The sequence below is a fragment of the Borostomias antarcticus genome (assembly GCF_949987555.1).
Source record: "Borostomias antarcticus genome assembly, chromosome: 31".
Taxonomy (NCBI): Eukaryota; Metazoa; Chordata; class Actinopteri; order Stomiiformes; family Stomiidae; genus Borostomias; species Borostomias antarcticus.
In genome coordinates, this window is record NC_140264.1 from 135,001 (window position 1) to 157,500 (window position 22,500).

General features: G+C 44.2%; 1 protein-coding gene across 1 annotated transcript in view; it reads right to left on the reverse strand.

Moving 5' to 3' along the window:
* The window catches only part of LOC311327308 (uncharacterized protein), a gene marked incomplete at both ends in the record, with an annotated part of 24,779 nt that extends 2,872 nt beyond the window's left edge, over positions 1 to 21,907 (reverse strand). Inside the window, 14 exons of the mRNA XM_084460343.1 lie at positions 871 to 1,038; positions 2,077 to 2,607; positions 2,725 to 2,918; positions 3,034 to 3,121; positions 3,223 to 3,378; positions 12,475 to 12,965; positions 13,238 to 13,287; positions 13,652 to 13,813; positions 14,086 to 14,256; positions 16,695 to 16,874; positions 17,687 to 17,896; positions 19,193 to 20,965; positions 21,148 to 21,190; positions 21,715 to 21,907. Coding sequence (XP_084316469.1) covers positions 871 to 1,038; positions 2,077 to 2,607; positions 2,725 to 2,918; positions 3,034 to 3,121; positions 3,223 to 3,378; positions 12,475 to 12,965; positions 13,238 to 13,287; positions 13,652 to 13,813; positions 14,086 to 14,256; positions 16,695 to 16,874; positions 17,687 to 17,896; positions 19,193 to 20,965; positions 21,148 to 21,190; positions 21,715 to 21,907 — 4,410 coding nt within the window. The remainder of the gene's footprint in view (positions 1 to 870; positions 1,039 to 2,076; positions 2,608 to 2,724; positions 2,919 to 3,033; positions 3,122 to 3,222; positions 3,379 to 12,474; positions 12,966 to 13,237; positions 13,288 to 13,651; positions 13,814 to 14,085; positions 14,257 to 16,694; positions 16,875 to 17,686; positions 17,897 to 19,192; positions 20,966 to 21,147; positions 21,191 to 21,714) is intronic.
* Positions 21,908 to 22,500: the final 593 nt, after the last annotated feature.

Sequence of the window (22,500 nt, forward strand, 5' to 3'; positions counted from 1 at the left end):
TGAGAGCAGGCTGGATAAAACTGTTTCGTTTTTATAGGGGCAAGTAAAATTTGACTTTGGGCAACGTTCTGATCCACTTGTCCGACCAGGAAAGTGAAGAAAAAACGTACTGTTGGACCCTGCATTAGACCATGTGTAATAACATGATAACATCAGGCCGTGTGTAATAACATGATAACATCAGACCATGTGTAATAACATGATAACATCAGACTGGTGTAATAACATGATAACATCAGACCGTGTGTAATAACATGATAACATCAGACCGTGTGTAATAACATGATAACATCAGACCATGTGTAATAACATAACATCAGACCATGTGTAACAACATGATATCAGGCCGTGTGTAATAACATGATAACATCAGACCATGTGTAATAACATGATAACATCAGACCATGTGTAATAACATGATAACATCAGACCATGTGTAATAACATGATAACATCAGGCCGTGTGTAATAACATGATAACATCAGGCCGTGTGTAATAACATGATAACATCAGGCCATGTGTAACAACATGATAACATCAGGCCGTGTGTAATAACATGATAACATCAGACTGTGTAATAACATGATAACATCAGACCATGTGTAATAACATGATAACATTCGACTGTGTGTAATATCATGCAATAAGAGAGACGTCTGTACCTTTGTCGACGATGACTCTGGCTTCATTGGGGTCATCGCAGGTGTCCTGGAGTTTGGCCAGTGCCCGGGCGGTCAGCACCTCGCATGTGGCGTCCAGCTCGCCCCTCCGGTCACCGCTGCTGTCCCTGCTGCCCCACGACGCCTCGCCGGAGGAGTCCCGGCCCCTCCGGCCGCCGTCGTGCGGACGGGTGTTGGCGGCGGCGGCCACGCCCAGGAAGTCCGCCACCAGCTTCCCCACGGCCCGTTGGATGAAGCGGTAGAGCAGCGCCGTGAAGATCTGTCCTTCCAGACGCCGCTCGGTCTCGGGGCTCCGCAGGGCGAGGTCGGGTCCGTAGGCGGCGAGGGGTGTGGCGTGGTTCTCCTGCTCCTCCTCCTCCTCCAGAGCCGCGCTGGGGGAGCGGGGTGGGGGGTCCGAGCCCGGGAGAGAGGCGCGGTCCTGGGGAGAGCCTGCTGGACTGAAACATGAAGGGGTCTTACCATCGCAGGACAAGGGAGTAACGCTGCTCTTTTTGTGTTTCTTGCTGGTCTTTTTCTTCTTGTCCTCTCTAGATGTCTTCTGTCCATCCTGGGGGACAGCTTCAGCTTCCTGACCACTGATCTGGGAATCAGAGAAAAGAAGACAAGCATATATACTGTAGAGTTAGACGTCTAATAAAAACTCATTATTACTGTATGTATTCATTATGTGGATGTCAATACATTTATATTATATCTGGAGCTATCTATCTACTATCTAATGTATTAATCCTACTACTACTCAGGTCAATTCTAAACACGGCATGTGTGTGTGTGTCAGTACACGTGTGTGTGTGTGTGTGTGTGTGTGTGTGTGTATGTGTATGTGCACGTGTGTGTGTGTGTGTGTGTGTGTGTGTTGTCTCCTTACCAACGCGGGGGTGTTTGGGAGGCTCCAGGAAGAGGAGGGGGAGGTGGGGGTCTGGTAGGAGGAGGAGAAGGAGGAGGAGTCTCTCTCTCCAGACTGCTCACAGCTCCTCCTCCTCCTGCTCCTCCTCCTGCTACTCCTGTTCTTCTCCATGTTGCCAGTAGTAACACTCACAGCTGTGTTGAAAAATATGCTACTGTTACACAGTAATAACACTCCTAACTATCATAACGTTTTAAAACATGCCCAGGTAAAACTATTATTAAGGTGAGAATGACTCTGGTCTACAGTAACATGAAAACACTAGACTGCCTGTAATATCATGATAACATTAGACCGTGTATAATAACATAACATTAGACTGTGTGTAATATCATGATAACATTAGACTGTGTGTAATAACATGATAACATTAGACCGTGTGTAATAACATGATAACATCAGACCGTGTGTAATAACATGATAACATCAGGCTGTGTGTAATAACATGATAACATTCGACTGTGTGTAATATCATGCAATAAGAGAGACGTCTGTACCTTTGTCGACGATGACTCTGGCTTTATTGGGGTCATCGCAGGTGTCCTGGAGTTTGGCCAGCGCCCGGGCGGTCAGCACCTCGCATGTGGCGTCCAGCTTGCCCCTCCGGTCACCACTGCTGTCGCTGCTTCCCCACGACGCCTCGCCGGAGGAGTCCCGGCCCCTCCGGCCGCCGTCGTGCAGAGGGGTGTCGGTGGCGGCCGCCACGCCCAGAAAGTCCGCCACCAGCTTCCCCACGGCCCGTCGGATGAAGCGGTAGAGCAGCGCCGTGAAGATCTGTTCTTCCAGACGCCGCTCGGTCTCGGGGCTCCGCAGGGCGAGGTCGGGTCCGTAGGCGGGGAGGGGTGTGGCGTGGTTCTCCTGCTCCTCCTCTACAGCAGGGCTGCCGGTTTGACTCCCGGCGCTGGGGCTCCAGGGTCGGGCCGGGGGAGGGGCTCCCTCGGCGGGCTCCGTCGTCTCCCGGAGGAGGCCCCCCACCAGCCTGACCAGCTCCAGCTCCTCCGCGGAGACCAGGCCGGGGCTCTGGAACAGGGCGTGGCGGGCCAGGGCGTCCAAGAGGCTCTCCTCCTTTTCCTCCTCCTCCAGGGTTGCGCTGCTGCTGGGGCCGGAGGAGGAGGTGTTCCGGCCGGTCGGACCCACCGCCAGGGTCTCCGGGGCGGCCGACGCGTCCTCCATGGCGCGGACCGCCGACCCGATGTGGCCCATCATCCAGGCGTCCTCCGGCACGCCGCCACTGGCCCCCGAGCCGTCTGAGGAGGAGGAGGAGGAGGTGACGGCGCCACCAATACGCCGCACTTTCTCCCGGGCGTCCCGCCAGGCGTTCCGGAGCAGCTCTTCGGCGAGCGCGACAAGACGGGGGTCGTGCAGGAAGGCGCCGGGGCGGAAGAGCGCCACCTCCTCCTCCTCAGGCGCCTCCTCTTCCTCTTCTCTCTCCATCCTCCTCTTCACCCTCCGCAGGATCTCTCTCACAGCTACGGACGCCGTGGCCGTGAGCTCCGCCTCCTCCGAGTTCTGGGAGGTGACCCTCAGAGCCGCGCTGGGGGAGCGGGGTGGGGGGTCCGAGCCCGGGAGAGAGGCGCGGTCCTGGGGAGAGCCTGCTGGACTGAAACGCGCCTCCTCGCTCGGACCCGTGCGCACGTCCCGAGACGGCGGCGGGCGCGGTGCGACGTCGGCGGCCGGCCGGCGGCCAACTTGGTCCGGGTGGAGACGGAGGATCTGGTAAAGGGCCATGGTCACCATGACAACCCACTCCATGATCCCCTCTGCTGAGCACTCGTGCAACTCAGCTACACTCTGGGGAGAGAGAGAGAGTGAGAGAGTGAGAGAGAGTGAAAGAGAGAGTGAAAGAGAGAGAGAGAGAGAGAGAGAGAGAGAGAAAGAGAGAGAGTGAGAGAGAGAGAGAGAGTGAAAGAGATAATGAGAGAGTGAGAGAGTGAAAGAGAGAGAGAGAGAGAGAGAGAGAGAGAGTGAGTGAGAGAGAAAGAGAGAGAGAGAGAGAGAGAGAGAGAGAAAGAAAGAGTGAGAGAGGGAGAAGTAGAGAGAGATAGAGAGAGAGATAGAGACAGAGAGAGACAGAGAAAGAGACAGAGAGAGAGAGAGAGAGAGAGAGAGAGGGAGAGGAAGAGAGAGAGAGAGGGAGAGAGAGAACAGATCAGCATCTCTAGGGTGGTTCTGATGGGGAAATAGAAGCAGTGACACCACAGTAGAAGAGAGACTGGCAGGTTGAGAACAGAGAACAGTACCACCCAAGCTTCTGGATGAATCTCAATTGAGTGTAAAACAAAAATGAATAAATAAAGTTAAAAATCACTTTTGACAGAAGATGCAATTGGATTTTGTCCAAGGTGGTAATGGACTTGTGATGTGACCTGATGTAATCCACTAGAGGAAACACTTCCTGGATCTCCTAGCCTGATACATGCTGCATGACAGTAGTAATAGTAAGATAGTAAAATATTTACAGGCCAGAAGAACATAGAACATGTTGTATTTATGACATCATAATTGCAATCTGGCTGTGATGTACCGCGAACCCTCGATCTGCACCTGCAGTCAAGATGACGTTGTATGACTGTGACGGCAGGATCCAAATAGCCAATCGGTAAGCAAGTAAAAATGTAAAAAAGGAGGTTGGTCGCCCTTACCCAGCCCTTAACAAGGAGCTTGGGCCGTGTCCCAATGTCCATATTACATACTATATAGTACATATTGCAACTCGCCTACTACATGCGAGTTAGTACATAGGCCTACCTGTACTACTCCACGAAAACATGTTTAGTATGCGAGATAAATGTAGCATGCTTCACGAGTCATCCAGTGAAAGCGACGGGCTCCGGCTCGCATATGCGATTCATGTTAAACTTACAACAATATTGAGCTGGCCAGGCATTTCAGTTGGTCATCCAACACAGGCTCGATCCTCACCTTTCTGTATAATCCCAACTGTGAAATGGATGTGATAATAGTCCACAAAATATTCTTCCTTTGCCTCGTTTAGCACCAGCTGCAACACTCTCCTCCAAATTCATTATCTCCGTTAGCAAGGCTAACGTTGCACTCGGTAGCTTGTGCTTAATATTATTATTATTATTGGGGTTGGTGCTTGTGCAGTGGAGGGGTTCTTTTGGGGGAGTTGGAGCCGTTGGATTGTTATGCTTAAATGATCCTAGCCAGCTAGTTTGATAACCTTCTTTGATTCAGACATACCGTAGGCTGCCTGGTACCGTCCACTGACCAGTTGCTGGTTAACAATGAGAGGCAGGATCCCAGCCGACCGTTGCTTCCCCCCAACCCGCAACGGAGGGTTATCAGCTGGGCTGGGACTCCCCTCGCTAACCAGCAACTGAGACCATTGAGCTAAAGGTAGTTAGCTAGCTCGATCGTGAAATGACTCAAACTTATTAAATATGACACCAATAAGCACACCGGTGCCAATAGTTAGCTTAATCTTGATATAACTAAGACATCTGCTAAAAAAAATAATTTTTCCACCGACAGATTTAGCTACAATGTTTCAGCCCACCTCCGTCCTAATAGCAGAGTTGAAGATGCTACTTCCTCACACTAGTCATCACTTACACCACCTCCCAGGGTGGGTCAATATTTAGTTGTTACTAGGAACTAGTCGTGAGTGGTGCAACCCATTTAAATTGAGTAGTGACCAAATCTCGAGTTAGTCAACACTTAGGCTATGACTAGGCCTAGTACCACTTAGTAACGACTGGTGCAACCGGCTCCTGATTGACTCTGGCTTTATACCCCTGATTGGTTTTTATTTACTGTTTGTAACAAATATAACTGCACTGTCTTTGATCTTGAATCTTTACAAGATGTTTTCTTTGCCACCATGACCAGGTCCTGTTTACATACATCCATGTATGGGTCATGGATGTAATCACAGATTAGATAGATAGATAGATAGATAGATAGATAGATAGATAGATAGATAGATAGATAGATAGATAGATAGATAGATAGATAGATAGATAGATAGATAGATGGATAGGTGGGTGGGTGGGTGAGTGTCTTTGTTAGGGTAGGGTAGCCTACTCAGCCCTAAGTATAGGGTTGAATCCCAGAGGACCTGACTCGCTCCTCTGCTCCAGGTCTCACCTTAGCAGGTCTTCTGTCTGCTTTCCTGTAAGACCTCTTCTTTCCCTCTGTGTTTAGTTCATCCTGTGAAGTTGTAGTGTATTTTTATACGGTATTACATCAATACATCTGTATTACTCTCATGTAGTAATCATTTTATTAAGAATAATGAATAAACTCCAATTCAGTAGGAACTTGGTTAACTTAATTAGTTTAACATCTAGATGACAACACATGTCCTGTCCTGAGTCAACATTCCTTTGCCCCTGAGGAACAATAGAGATGGCACCTCTGAAGAAGAAGTCAGGAAGTCTACAGGTGATCAAAGCAGGACACAGGAAGGAACCCAAAGACTGCCCCATGTCCGGAGGGGGCAGAGCCCAGCGACACCAATTGACCTATCACAAAGACAAGCTTACCAGATCTGTGTTAAAATGTACCTCCCTCGTATGCAAAATTGTTTATCGTGTGCTCATTGGCTTGAAGCCAAGTATATCAACTCGGATACCACCTACTGTAAATCAGTACCGCCGGATTTGACCTGTATGGCGTGCTCAATAAATTTGGTTTAAACTGCATTTTTCTCCAGAAGATTCTTTCCAAGTCAAGACAAAAAGAAACGACATATTGGCGATGGTGATTGGGATGGCGATTCTAAGCTCAATTTTCAAGATCCTCGAAAGATAGCGACTTCAATTAACTCTCGTGAACCTAACGGCCAGAGGACGACAAGAGCGAACGACTTTGCGAGTCTTGATCGAGGTAAACCGTCTTGCGAATTATTTTATGCTTACGCCATAAAGAACTTCCAATAAATAAGGAGAATAGATTTAAAATTGTGTACGCATTGTTGTGCTGACTCGGTATGGGCATTGTCTTAGAAAGACGCATACGAGTGCGCAGAGTTTAGAGAAAGACTTGAGCATTCAGAGTGGAGTTCTATGTCTCTAAAGGAAAACCGGTTAAATTAAATGCATAGGATTGCATATTTTTGTTAAATGTGTGAGGTACCAGTAAATGTAAAAGCAGGCTAAACCGGAGTCCTGTATGTCTCGTTTAAGTACGTTTTAAGCCGTCTGCTTACTGTCTTGTGTTTCTTGTGTCCATTGTATATTTGAGCTCTCTTCCACGTGGTTGTGTGTGTAGACTGTAGGCCTGTGTGTGTGTGTGTGTGCCTGCACCTTTGTTCTCTCTTCCACGTGGGGGTGTACTGTAAACCAGCTGTGAGAGGTGTGAAAGTTGAGGTGTGAACGGAGAGTGAAAGGGAAGCGTGCATTGTGGGTTTTGTGCTTTAAAGTTTAAAAGTTGAGATTGTGTGTTTGTTGGTTTTATACATTGTAAGGTTTTAAAGTTGAGTTAATGTAAATAATATTGGCTGATATTTCCTGTTTAATTGTCTTTTGTGGGTGAGCCTTACCCTGAGTTGTAAATTCCCAGCCCTCATCAAACAGCTGTGAAGAGGGGGGGGTCGGTGAAACGCGTTCACTGGCCAGGGGGGTTGTGCTGTGGTTTGTAGGTGTGAAGTCACCCAATTGTGTTTCTCTCTCTATCTATCTGTCTCTCTCTCTTTCTTTCACTCTTATTTCTCTCTCTTTCCTGTCTTTAGAAATTAGGGCAATCATACCCTTTTGTTACTTAAATCCTTCTCAATCCTTTAATAAATTGTGGATGGAATAGTGTAACCAAGGTGAGGGACAGTTCATAGTTCATTCTCTCTTCTTTAATTTTGCTGTCCTATGCCTCCATCTAGTGGTCATTTATAGGTAGCAGTTCACGCTGGTTTGGTTGTGTTGATTCTTTAATTTTGCTGTCCTATGCTGCCATCGCGTGGCCATTGTTAGATATGACCGCTTTCTATATTTGTTTGATTATTCGTGTGTTTTATGACAGTTTGACTTTAGAATAATGGATTGTTAATAACACATTTATTTTTAATTATCAGTGCTTGGTGATTAATTGGTTTTTCCCCTTTGAGTCAATCTGTTTACAGTAATATCCGGAAAAGCTTTTGTCCATACCAGCCATCCATCCATCCACCCATCCATCACCTGCTTGAAAAGTAAGCCTGAATTGCTGATTAATGCTCATTAATTGAACTAGACTGATCACCTGATTTAATTGTTTTGAGTGGTTGACCTGCATTTGAGGCTTGGTGTTTTATGATAAGGTGATTGATTGGTTTGATTACTTGATTTGATAATAAGGATACATGGTTAGTTCATTAATTGATTAATTCTTCAATATTTTATTGATTACTTGATTAATTATTTATAGTTATTCAACTTTTTGTTATTATAAATATATATATATAATAATTCTACTTGATACTGGATATAAGTGGTTTTGAGGGTGTTTAATTGTTAAATGGATGTAGATGGTTTGGTGTTGAGCTTTGGTTTTTGAGTGATTGGTGGTCTGTTGGATATCTGGTTTGAAGGTGTCTTGATTTTTGATAGAATAAACATCAGTTTAAGCGTTGCTTTAGTAGAGCGATATAGAGGTACATACATATATTACGCTTTGCATATTGTGTTTATGGAGTGAAAGGACTGAGTGAACGGGCAGTAGGACTCAACTTGCTGACAGGCAAAGTGGTGTGGACATTTCGATGTCTACGTCAAAATATTTTTTATTTTAATTCATTATTTTCTGGCATACAGCGATTAATGAGGGGATTGTCCTCTGGTGCACAATACCCTAAGCTTGCGTCAAACCGGGCTTTGTGGTTTTTAATTTGCAAAAATTAAAAGTGCTTAAATGGGACCGATCGCTCCCTGTGCTGAAGACTAGGGTTGAGATTGAGCAGGATTATATCTGGATAGGAAGGTTAGGCAGAGCAAGAAGAGTCCCATGTCTGTGAGTGATTGAGTGTTCATTTCTTTATTAATTACATAATTGATAAAGCTTCATTTTTATAGTGTTAGATTCTTAATAGGCTTATTGATAGTTTGAATTGTTAACAGTTTATCAAGTTATGAGGATCTTAAATAGTCTTGACGCTGTTCAGTAAAGTGGGACGGATACAGAACACAGCATTGGAAGCAGTAATTATAGCTCCAACCGAAGTAAAGGAAGTCAACAGCACCACGGACAAGCTGTTGAGTGAGTGATGCTCTGTTCTCCCACATGAATTAAGTTTTGACTTCGCATTCTTATGACATTAGGAGGGAATCTAATATGGCTTATACACAGTTACTTGTGCTAAATTCTGAGGGAAGATATGTAATCAGAGATGATAATAATGATATTATGCAGAAGGGAAATGCCAGGACGACCGTTGTAACTCATCTTGATGTGAAGCGCAAAACCAAGAAATTAGATAAGCATCTGATACCAGCTGAAAAGAAGAAGAAGTACATTAACAAAAAGGGAAAGTGGAAGCGACAGTGACTCTTCTGTAGATGAAGGAGTGGATATTGGAGGATATGATGAAAGTATTAGAAAAGATAATGACAGGTGCTGTATAGAAAGGGCCTAGAAACAGACTCTAGTAGTACTAGTGAAGAAGTGAATGAGGAGTCTGACTCGAAGGAAGATGATACAACATGGACCAAGGATGTACCAGATTAAGAAGAATTGAAGGAAATTAGGAAGTAGTTGAAGATGATTAGGAAGTAGTTGAAGGAATTTGGAAAGTAGTTGAAGGAACAAGATGCTGAGCTGAAGAGGAAACTCACTTAAAGTCAGTTATTGAATGGAAAATGGATAGAAGAGGAGTAGAAACAAGCTGTTGTTCTGCAGAACAAGAACAACAACGACGACAATAACCAATGATGTAATCTTCACTCCCGTTCCCTGTTTTCCAACAGCCTCAGACAGGGGGAGATGATTAATTCTGAAGTATTCAAAAAAAAAAAAAAAAAAAAAAAAAAAGGGGGGGTGAATAGGAAGTTAAACATGTCATTGGCTAGATGTCATCAGCAATTTACAATACAATAAGTTTCTTACATTTTTAGAATCAATTTTTTAGGAGAATGATAGCGGTGATAACCTACGTTGTCACCTCTGAGCCTGAGTTCATTATTAAAGTTGAAGTGATGAGGAATATTTTTTATTACATCTGTGACATTTTGGAGAAACACTTGTCTCCAGAAGATTATTATAGAAGCAAACTAGTTGAATATGGACTCCAGAGTATGAACCATCTTTTTGTTCAGAAAAACAAAAACAAAAAGTCATGCGTGTTGAATGGTTATTGATGATTTGATGCTAAGTTCAGTTTATTACAGGAATTTCATAATAGTAGGAGTATTCAGTTATGGTTTCATATAACATCAGTTTAGATAATTGGTTTACAAAGCTGTTTAGTCAATTCAAATAGGTTATGTTTCTCACTTTGATTTAAGAGTTTGTGTTTCAATAGTCAATGAATGGCCATAAGCTGTTCTTTTATGTTTTGTCAGTATGTTTTTCATTTGTCCTGTTGTTTTTGCCTGTGAGGGGTGGCGTTAGGCTTCCCCCTCTGTCATTAACCTCGGTTTGTGTTGAGTGTTGTTTTACAGGTACCGCGGACCCTGGGGGCCGGGCCCTAGCAATGCCTGGTGTATGCCATCCTGGGGGCTGACGGTCATCTGTTGTCTGTATATTGTTCTCTTGTTTAATCAGGCAGCAGGGGGTCGTCTACATTTCACCTGTGTTTTTGATTCAGGTGTGTGTACACGTCTCCTTGGTTGGATTGTTCTGTTTTGTAGTAATTTAGGTTTAGTCTGTGTCTTTAGGATGTTCTGTTTTCTGTGTAGTTCTGTGTTGATGTTTTCAGATTTTCCTGGAGTGCATTTAGTGGGCTACCAAGGCGTGGTTGCCCCTCACCAGCATGAAGCTATGAACTGTGTGGAGTCACGGATGACTTGAGGGTCATTCTTGGACATTCCTGGAGTGTTCTCCCTGTTTCGGACGGGGTGAGCTTACCATCTTGCTGCGGACATTGTTCTCTGGGTGTCAGAGAGGATTGCGACACCTGGGGGTTTGATGTCTGAAGATGGCTCCAGCGTGAGACGAGGAGATGAGACAGCGCTGAGGGCTGTTCTCCTTCGGAGGGGCTAAGTGCTAGTAACCTCTGGCCCCCGATTTGCTTTGTTGTTGTGTGATAATTTGGTTATTTGTATGTGTTTTGGGGTATTGTTTGTTATGTTTAATGTTGTTTTGTGTCGAGGCGTTAGGACGCCTCGAAGGGGGGATATGTAGTGTATTTTTATACGGTATTACATCAATACATTTGGATACTCTCATTTAGTAATCATTTACTAAAAATAAGGAATAAACTCCATTTTAGATAGAACTCTGTAATTACAAGCAACTTCATTGCAGTAGGAACTTGGTTAACTTAATTAGTTTAACATGTAGATGACAACATATTGTCCTTTCCTGAGTCAACATTCCTTTGCCCCTGAGGAACAATGGAGATGGCACCTCTGAAGAAGAAGTCAGGAAGTCTACAGGTGATCAAAGCAGGACCGGAAAAACCCCAAGACTGCCCCCATGTCCGGAGGGGGGGCAGAGCTCAGTGACACCTGTTGACCAATTACAAGACTAGTTGTAAATGTACCTCCCTTGTATGCAAATGTGTTTGTCATGTGAGACCTGGCCTGAAGCCAAGGATATAAACCGGCCGCCGAGTAAAGTACTGTAGTACCGCTGAAATTTGACCTGAATGGCGTGCTCAATAAATTTGGTTTAAACTGCATTTTTCTCCAGAAGATTCTTTCCAAGTCAAGACAAAAAGATACGACACAGTCACACACTCTTCTCTCTTTTGGAGATAGTGCCTTAATCAGGGTGTGATCATAACAAGCAGAGACATTTACATACTTCCTGGTCACGTCACATGACCACTGACCCACAAGCCTAGCAAACCAAGAAGAGTAACCATGACGGCAGCAGTCAACCACACACACACCAACTAGTGAAGCATAGGATTCCTTCTCTAGTGTTTGTGTGTGGCAGGGTGTGCAAGCAGACACACACACACACACACACATGTGGGCACACGTTTTCCTTGGGTGCTAGAGTATCAACCTGCAGCTTGTCTTTCCATATGGCCAGCCAGAAACACTTAGTTCCAACCACACACACACACACACACACACACACACACACACACACACACACACACACACACACACGCAGGCAGTAAGTACCTAAAATAGATCTCATATCACTAGTAAAAACTATATGAATATGAATATGAATTCATGTTAATACGAAGATTTAGCATTTTATTATCACAATGTGCAAAACAACAATCATACTGTACATAGACGAGCAATTTATGCACGACTTAAAACATATATTCTGCAGGATCATTGTTTCCATAAACAGTATCTCAATTATTCATCTTGAACAAGTCATGAAATCAAAAGATTGTGTCATTATAAAACAGGAGTGTTGTGTTGAATTTATGATGCAATGCAAACATTGAACAAATTGACATATTCTCAGATATCATACATTATATAATATTTACAGACGTCACACATTAGATCAACCTCAACCATAGATTTAACAAGTCAAGTTTCTGCTATTCACAGTGAAAGTCCTTTTACAGCGCAGCACTCTAACAGAACAAGGACGTCCAGTCAAAGGAACAGAACCCTTCATCTCCTCATGACCACAGTGGGGTCATCAATGTCAACATTGACCTGGGACAACCTCCGTATCTGTAGTCATGGTTACCCTCAACCACACCCCATCAGGTCACACAGGTGTGTGGGGACAGAACTGTGTTTCCATGGAGACCCAGGTGTTCCTCCAGGACACGGGAGGCTACTCTACCTGGCACAGGGTCACTGAGCCCCTTACCCCAAACCCTGGGTAGAGGGGCTCAGTGAATGTGGTGTGGAATGTGTACAGGTGGGTCATTGTGTCAGAGGAGATGCTGTAGAAGGAGAGTACGCCAGCTGACCAGTCCAGGAAAACTCCTACTCTGCTGGATGCAGGTAACCACTCAGGTAAAATAGTCAGTTCTTGATTGTGCCAGACACGGACTTTGTTCTGCCACTTCCTCAGATTCCAGGATTTGTCATTGTATCCAAGTCCACAGGCACCGCTGCCTCCCTTCCTGCTGATGCTCTTATATGTCACTCCTAAATCAATATTCCCCTTCATATCCACCTCCCAGTAATGGCGTCCAGTCAGACCCTCTCTACACAGCACCTGTCTGGATATATCAAACCTCTCTGGGTGATCAGGATACAGCTGATCCTCTTTAACCGACTCCACCCTCCTGTTGTCCTCAGACAGAGAGAGCTCTCTGTGTGCTGTGTTTGGGTCCAGACTGAGATCACAGGCATCTACAGATGAGAGGAGAAAGGCTAGATTACAACCTGTGTTAGAGTGTGTGTGTGTGTGTGTGTGTGTGTGTGTGTGTGTGTGTGTGTGTGTGTGTGTGTGTGTTCCTGGCTATGTTAACATTTTGGAAAATTAAATATGAATTGATCCAGGAACAACAAGGTTAAAGTTTAAATCAAGTGTTTTCCACATATCAAGTCAATGGATGGATGTGATTCCCTCAGGTTATTGTTTTGTACATTGACCAAAACAGCTCTTCAAAACAACAACTTACACTTCTTAAGCAGCTGTGATTTTACCCAGATCTCTTCATTATGGTCCACACTGTGGGAGAGGCAGAGGAAGAGAGTGAAAGACTGATACATACACACACACACACACACACACACACACACACACACACACACACACACACACACACACACACACACACAGCCTATGTACTGTATGAAGAGCAGTCTGGACAAGAGACAACTGACAAACAGTGATAAGTCAATATAAGGATCTGTCTGTGTGTGAAGTACTGCTTAAAAGAGTGATGAGGCAGGAGCCAATATCAGGACCCACTGTTCTCAGACTAACATGAGAAATACAGACAATCTGAAAATGGTTACAGCAACAGTAACTGGACTTAAAAACACAGCTCTGCAAAAAATGGCAAAAACATGCATTACTAATCAATACTAACTTGAGTTTCTCCAGCCTTAAGAGTGGATCAGAGAGCAGCTCCACTCCTGAGTCTCCTGGGTGATTGTAGCTCAGGTCCAGTTCTCTCAGGTGGGAGGGGTTTGACCTGAGTGCTGAAGCCAGAGCAGCACAGCCTTCCTCTGTGACTCGACAGAAAGACAACCTATAGAGAGAGAGGGCATCAGGATATTACAACAGCTCTGCTGCACTCTGCTGGTGAGAGATGGAACTGCATATGTGTTTACCAGTATGATGCATGATGTAAAATGAGAGCAAGTGACATAAGAGAAATTGAATAATCTATTATTTGCCAAATAAAGAATAATATATTCTCAGCTACATATCAATGTTTACCTTTTCATCATAAATACATTGATTTGTGGAATTATCAACATATTTATCTCTCATTGGTGGAGTGTGTTTCTAATAACTGACCTCAGTATCTTCAGTCTACAGTTGGGACTCCTCAGACCATCAGAGAGCAGCTTCACTCCTGAGTCATGCAGGTCACTGTGACTGAGGTCCAGCTCTGTCAGGTGGGAGTTTGAGCTGAGGGTTGAAGCCAACTCCTCACAACTGTTCTCTCTCAGGAAACAGTTGTCCAGCCTAAATAGGAGATGCAAATACACGACAACATGCTGAGTAACAAGTAGACTAGAGTGAGAATTTAGTCTACACACAGAAAAGTCAATGACAACATAGTGACTCACAGGCTAGAAGTCATGGAGAGAGTTGGTTGAGCCACACGTTAGTCAGTGTGTAGTAACAGAGAACATGTCGTTCATGTGTTCAGATGAAGCAGTGTTTTAGTCCTGAGCCCTATGTAACGTCCTTCCTAACTACTGACCAGAGATCAGCCAGAGATCAGTGGTGCTCAGCTGAGAACTGGTATCCTTCCCCTTTCTATTGAAGTAGGTCGGTTCACAGCGAAGCCAGAAGAGAACAGGATATGCTCATGCAGTATGTGGGCTGTGATCTAAAAGATGTTGAAAATGAATTTCATTTCATATTTTATCATACATTATATTATGATTTGAGGATTCCCTTGTTTGATGAAATGCAAAAGCAAGACCCTGAGCTGTTCTGGGCAGATAATGGCCAGAAGCTGAAGTGGTTATTTAAGGCTGAAGTATTTAAGATTGCCCGTTTTATTTATAAGGCCTGGATTAGAGAACAATCTGTTTTTAAGTAAGATATGTCAGGCTCTCCTGACATGATGTGTGAGTTCCAGTGCTGGGTAAGCTACTTTCAAAACCTAACTATTACACATTACGAGTTACGTTCATTTGAGAGTAATTTATTTATTTATAAGATTAATTTTAAACAATCCTGGACATATGTGAGTATGAAAATAAAACTATACATACAGCAAACCAATATTTTACGAGCTAGGCCTAGGCTAGCTTACTTTAATCTTTTACACTTTTTTTTTCAAATCTACTGTAGATAATAAACAAACTGAATAATCATGTAATAATTGGCATCCATGGTTGAACCTAATTGCTGACCTATATCAATATGTAGCCCTACAAAAAGCTGGCTAGATAGGAAACCTGTTACAAAGGCTGATAAATGGTAAATGGACTGCACTTATACAGCGCTTTTATCCACAGCACTTCACAATGGCCTCTCATTCACCCATTCACACACCAATGGTGGCAGCTGTCATGCAAGATGCTAACCTGCTCACTGGGAGCAATTTGGGGTTCATTGTCTTGCTCAAGGACACTTCGACATGTGGACAGGAAGAGCAGCCGGGATTTGAACCGCCGACCCTGCGGTCATTGGACGACCCACTCTACCACTTGAGTCACAAGTGAAGCTACCTAGCCTAACCTATACCTAGGGCTCTGGAGGGCTAGTATTACATACTACTAAAATACCTAAAGCATGTGTTTTTAATTCTGAAAGTGCATTTTGCGTGTTTTTTTTCTGGTTCTCAAAGTTGAACAGTGGAGTAAAAGGGCACTTGGAACTTGGCCAGTAAGTCTCATGATAAGCTTTCTAAAAGCGCTCAATTCTACTGTTGACAGAGGCAGCATGTCTTCGGCAACATACTCTTACACAAATCTCCTCAAGTCTCGGGGATCAAGGGCAGATCGAAATCCAAAGAAATCGAATCTATGTTGCTTGGTTTGCTCTCGTAATGGGAGTGTATCCATTGTGAAAACATAGCACCTGTAGCCATTGTTGTCTTCTCTTCGCTGGTCATGTAGCGTTGCGCTGTAGCTATGCAGATTCCAGGTGAGTGGACTTTACCAATCAATCAGTCATCCTCATTCTCCCCCGTTCCCGTTCACACCCCCCCAATCAAATGCCAGCAAACAAACACACAAACAATAAACTTCCCTCTCCCTGTGCGTGTGTTTCAATACCGTAAGTAACAAATTATTTGACATTGTAACTGTAACAATATTACCGAAATCCTTCAGTATCTGTAACATGTTATATTGCTTAGTTACTGCCAACAGCAATATGTTACTGTAATGCATTACTTTTGTAGCGCGTTACACCCAACTCTGGTGAGTTCACAGGCCTATATGTGTTTTGGTGTGTTTTGTGTTTTATTATAAATATCTTGTGTGTATTTTGGATGTTTCTTTAATTATGTTTGATCTTTGTTTATGAAAAACTGAGCGGAAAGTGTTTTATAATAAGTCCACATGGGCTGGGCTGCATTTGAAGCATGACACTTAAATAAAGGAATAACTCATCATACGATCCCTACAGATGTGATGGAGTGTGTGTAGACATGCGGTATCAGTCAGTTTAATAAAATATTACCGCATTAAAGTTTAGTAACAAGCTAACAGTGATAATGAATGTTAAACATGAAGACATTCAAATATTCTCTCCATCTCTCCCACCTGGTGTGTCCCATACAGTATATCTGAGGGTCAGTGAGTCACCAGAAAATCAACTGAACTGAAAAAAGACTGCATATGAACATGCTCTAAGAGTGACAATGTGAGACTAACAGACTGTCCAGCCATGTGTCCATTTTAGGGTTGTCATCATGTAAAAACCCCTGTAAAGGTACTGACCTCAGTGTCTCCAGTTTACAGTGTGGACCTCTCAGGGCAGAGAAGAGGACCTTCAGGCCACCATCATCATCATACCATGTAATGTTCTTCAGGTGCAGCTCTATCAGGGGACAGTCTGGTGACTGGAGGGAGGAGGCCAGGGATTCACAGGCCGCATCGGCGAGACACACTCCAGTTAGTCTGTAGAAACAGACATGTCCTTCATGAGATGGAGTGCAGTGTAGAAGTTAGGACCTCTGACTGCTTCTGTAGGTCTGTTGGCAACCAGGGTTCAAATCCCATCTCTATCTCTTTCACAGACCTACTGTATGTCTCCTGTCACCCCACCTACTCCCTTCCTACTGTCTAGAGGAAACACATGTCCACTGTCCTTGTAATGGAACATGTCTATTGTGGTGTGGTGCTTGTCAGGTTTGTTGAACAGCTTGTAACGTGGTGGATGGAGTGTATAAAAACACTGCATCTATTTACGGAGTTGTATGTTTTATTTTTAAATGTCATGTTATTAGCTGTTAGTGACAGATAAATATGAATTCTACATATTTGCACTTTCACACTCAACTTCCCTGAACTATAGTCTGCTCTAACCCTGGTTAGTAGAGTACAGTATGTTCACTATTTTGACAACATGTCCCTCAAAACGATTACACTAGTCTTCCTGACTGAAATATACAATCCCTACAGATGTGATGGGAGTGTGTTTAGTGATACTGCATCAGTCAGCTGAGTTGAATATTCACATAAATGGTTAGTAACAAGTCAATAGTAACAATGTATGTTAAACATTAAAACATTCAAATATTCTCCCCATCTCTCCCACCTGGTGTGTCCCATATATCTGAGGGTCAGTGAGTCACCAGAAAATCAACTGAACTGAAAAAAGACTGCATATGAACATGCTCTAAGAGTGACAATGTGAGACTAACAGACTGTCCAACCATGTGTCCATTTTAGGGTTGTCATCATGTGAAAACTCCTGTAAAGGTACTGACCTCAGTGTCTCCAGGTTACAGTGTGGACCTCTCATGGCAGCGAAGATAACATGCAGGTCATCATCATCGTCATCATCATTGTCGTATTTAAACATCATTCCACGGCTGTAAATGTTCTTCAGGTGCAGCTCTCTCAGAGGACAGTCTGGTGTCTGGAGGGTGGAGGCCAGTGATTCCCAGTCCTCAAGGCTGAGCATCATGTCAGTCAGTCTGTAGAAACAGAGAACATGTCCTTCATGGGCTGGAGTTGCCAGGGTTCAAATCCCATCTCTATCTCTTTCACAGACCTACTGTATGTCTCCTGTCACCCCACCTACTCCCTTCCTACTGTCTAGAGGAAACACATGTCCTCTGTCCTTGTAATGGCACCAATGTCGTGGAGCTTGTCAGGTTTGTAAAGAAGCTTGTAACATGGTGGTAGGAGTGTAGACACTGAATCTGCTGAGTTGTATGTTTTCTTTTTACTTTTAAAAATGATTGCACTATGTCAGTAGATCCAAACAAACCAATATACACGAGAAACCATAAACAATGAAATGAACATTATGTATGTATAAAGTATTAATGTGATAAGTGTGGCTGATATGTGCTAGCTATAGTTTTGTTGTTGCCTCCACCATCCCAGCCTCCATCTTTGGTTCTATTTGACTCTGTTAGGGGATTGATGGATAACATGCTGCTCTGTGCCTTTGCTGTTGATCATGTAGCACATGCATTTCCAGACTGAGAGCTTTCTGAAGCAGAACCATACTGGTTGCTATGGTAAATGGTAAATGGACTGCACTTATATAGCGGTTTCATCCAAAGCGCTTTACAATGAAGGCCTCTCATTCACCCATTCAAACACACATTCACACACCAATGGTGTCAGCTGCCATGCAAGGTGCTAGCCTGCTCATTAGGAGCAATTGGGGGTTCAGTGTCTTGCCCAAGGGCACTTCGACATTTTGTCAGGAGGAGCAGGGATTTGAACCGCCATTGGACGACCCGCTCAACCTCCTGAGCTACAGCCGCCCGTCTCCGGGCTCTCCCCCCACACTCCCCAGTCCAAACCCTGTGTCTATATCGCCCTCACACGGACAGCTGGCTTCGCTCAAATGTTTGTTTTGATTTGTGGATCTGCCCCCTAATTCGTATTCACTCCAATATTTAATAGGTTCTACTGTAAGTTGGCCTATGCTACACCCCTCCACCAAGTTTCATGAAAATCGGTCTGGTAGTGTTTGCAAAATCCTGCTAAGAAAACAACCAATCAATGAGTGAACACACATCACTGACAACATTACCTCTCGCCCTGCGCTGTTGCTGGAGCGGAGGTAGAGTACACTGTAAACACGAATACATTCAGATAATATATACACCCTCTTTCCCACCTGGTGTGTCCCATATATGTCTGAGGGTCTGTGACTGCACAGAAAAGCAACTGGACTGAAAAAAACAGTCCTTTAAAACAATCAGCGTCATTTATACTAGTGTGATATGTGTCAGTTTGACATTAATATTTACATTGCCTTTCTGCATTTCCTCACAGCTGGGATCAGTCTGTTATGCCCTTCCGGGGCTATGTTGTATTTCCTCGGGTCCATCTCATCCAGCACACCCTGTGACATCAGAAGTGCGTTGGCCAGTGCTGAGCAGTGATCCCCTGAGACAAGTCGTTTATCTCGATCTGGTGACATGAGGAACTTGTGAATGTCTTCATGTACTGAACTGTCTTTCATCTCAGTCAAGCAGAGGAAGAGATTGACTTGCCTCTCAGGTGAGAGGTTCTCCACATCTGGCTTCCTAAGGTATTTCTTCATCTCCTCAACAGTCTCTGAGCTGCTCTCTGTCTGTGGCAGAAGGCCTTGTAAGAGAGTCTGGTTGGACTCCAGTGAGATGCCAAGCAGGAAGCGGAGGAACAGGTCCAGATGTCCATTCTTACTCTGTAGAGATTCATCCACAACTCTCTTCAGCACCTCATGCAGGGGCAGCTCTGTCGACACATTCTCCAGGAGAGACTCCAGTGAACTGATGTCGTTTCTCACACAGCAGTAGAACACATAGATAGCAGCAAGGAACTCCTGAAAGCTCAGGTGCACAAAGCAGTACACCTTGTTCTTATACAGGCCATGCTCTTCTTTCAGGATTTCTGTGCACAATCCACTTTCCACTGCTGCTTCATTGACATCAATTCCACACATTTTCAGCTCCTCCTCTGAGAATATGAGATTTCCCTTCAGCAGCTGTTGGAATGCCAGCTGGGCCAGTTTCAGAATGTCGCCGTCTCTTGATTTCAGGATCTTCTGTCTAGACTGATCTTTCTCGTTTCTCTCTTCATACTTTCCAAGCGCCACCCCTGTTTGAGTGATCAGGAAGTGAATGTACATCTCAGTCAGAGATGTAGGGATCTCTCCTTTCTTGTTTTTACTCAGCATAGGTGCTAGAACCTTGGCAGTGATGTAACACATGATAGGTATGTAACACATGATGTAGAGGCTCCTGTTTTTCTTGATGTGATCGATGATTTTGTTGGCTAGTTCTTCATCTTCACTGAACTGCTTCCTGAAGTACTCCTCCTTCTGTTGGTCTGTGAACCCTCGTACTTCAGTCATCTGGTCAATGCACTTGCGTTCAATCTGTTTGGCTGCTGCAGGTCGTGTGGTTATCCAGAGGAGAGCAGAGGGAAGCAGATTTCCATCAATGAGGTTTGTCAGCAGCATGTCCACTGATGATGTCTTCATGGTATCCCTCAACCTCTTGTTCTGACTGAAATTTAATGGAAGTTTGCTCTCATCCAGACCATCAAAGATGAACAGAACTTTAGAGGATGCAAACATGCTTGCGTCTGCTATCTCTGAAAGTTCAGGGTGAAAGTAACACAGAAGGTCATGCAGACTGTACTGCTCATCCTGGATCAAATTCAGCTCTCTGAATGGAAGCACAAAGATGAAATCTATATCCTGATTGGCTTTCCCTTCTGCCCAGTCAAGGATGAACTTCTGCACTGAGACTGTCTTTCCTATACCCGCCATGCCTTTCGTCATCAGAGTTCTGATGGATTCTTCTTGTTCAGGACGGGGTTTGAAGATGTCATTACAGTTGATAGAAGTAACTGATGATTTTTGGAGTGATTCAATCCACCTGATCTCATGTTCTGTATTAACCTCTTTACTCTCTCCATCAGTGATGTAGAGCTCTGTGTAGATGCTGTTGAGGAGAGTTTTTCTGTCTTCTGTAGTCCCCTCAAACATGAATCTGAAACTTTTCTTCAAACTGTCTTGAAGTGTGTCTTTAACTCTTTTTTGGTTCAGCACAGGGGAGAATGGGAGAAAGTGAAAATGTAGAGTGAGACATGAAGAATAAAAAGCATAAAACAACATCCAGTACAAGCAGAATCCTCATACAGTAGCAGTGTATAGATCTGTGAAACACAATGGACCCTTCTAACAAAAACATTCTCCTGATTTTACATATCTCACCTTTGTTTGGTGGCACTGCATGGTGTGGCCTTGGCTACGCCTTCTGAAATGATAAGGAAAAACAAGACCCATGATGTCCAAGACCAGGATGATACTGTCCTACAGAACCTCGGGGATGATAAAGGACGATACTGTCCTACAGAACCTCAGGGATGATAAAGGATGATACTGTCCTACAGAACCTCAGGGATGATAAAGGATGATACTGTCCTACAGAACCTCAGGGATGATAAAGGATGATAATGTCCTACAGAACCTCAGGAATGATAAAGGATGATTGTGTTCTTGTAGCAGTATGACCTTCTGGAGGGGACAACAATGCTACTGTAGCACACAGACAGAAGCGCGGGATGAACAAACACACATGCGCGCGTGCGCGTGCACACACACACACACACACACACACACACACACACACACAGTTTACTATAGATTATCAGGCTAACTTGGTAGAGCTCTGGTGCAGTATGTTCTCCATATGTTGTCTCTTAGATAGTTTGGACTAAGAAACACAACTTATTTGTTTGTGACAAGATTAAATAAACATAATCTAACAGCAGATCTTACCAAGGTCCTGGACCAAATGAGGCTCTTTCTCCTGGAGGATCCTGTAGAAGGCTGATTTGACCTTGACTCCCCCAGAGGTTAAAGCCTCGTACAGCTCCCTCATCTGTTCCTGTCTGGTCCGGGTGGTACGGATGGAAGAGTAGAGCTCATCAGGGATCATACGCTTCTGGAGCAGTTCATCTGCTATGGACATCACCGCAGTAACCCTCTGAATAAGCGCTGTTCTGTGAGTGTCCACAAACTCTGCATCTGAAGAAGAATATAAACACACACACACACACACACACACACACACACACACACACACACACACACACACACACACACACACACACAGTTTTAACAAGTTACAAGACAGACATTTGATACATGACCCTTATCTGTAAAGTTCCATCTACTTCATCAAAATATATATAGTACATTCTAAGAAATGTGTCAACTGTGTTCAAATGTCTGACACACACACACACACACACACACACACACACACACACACACACACACACACACACACACACACACACACACACAGTGTTCCATATGCAACCTTACCTTTGAGTTCATCGCTCCTCTTAGTCTCTCTCTGCTTGTCATGACAGGAGGATGATCTGAAAATGAGAAAACAGGCATTTGGTTTCATTTCAACAGCAAACAAGTAGGAATCTTTGTAGCTTTCTAGACACATTGACAGGATAGCATCTGACTGATATCAGTTGACCTCACCTTGAGTCTCTCTGGTCATCAGATGCAGCTCCACTGCTGTCCTCCTCTGTCTTCTCTTCTGTC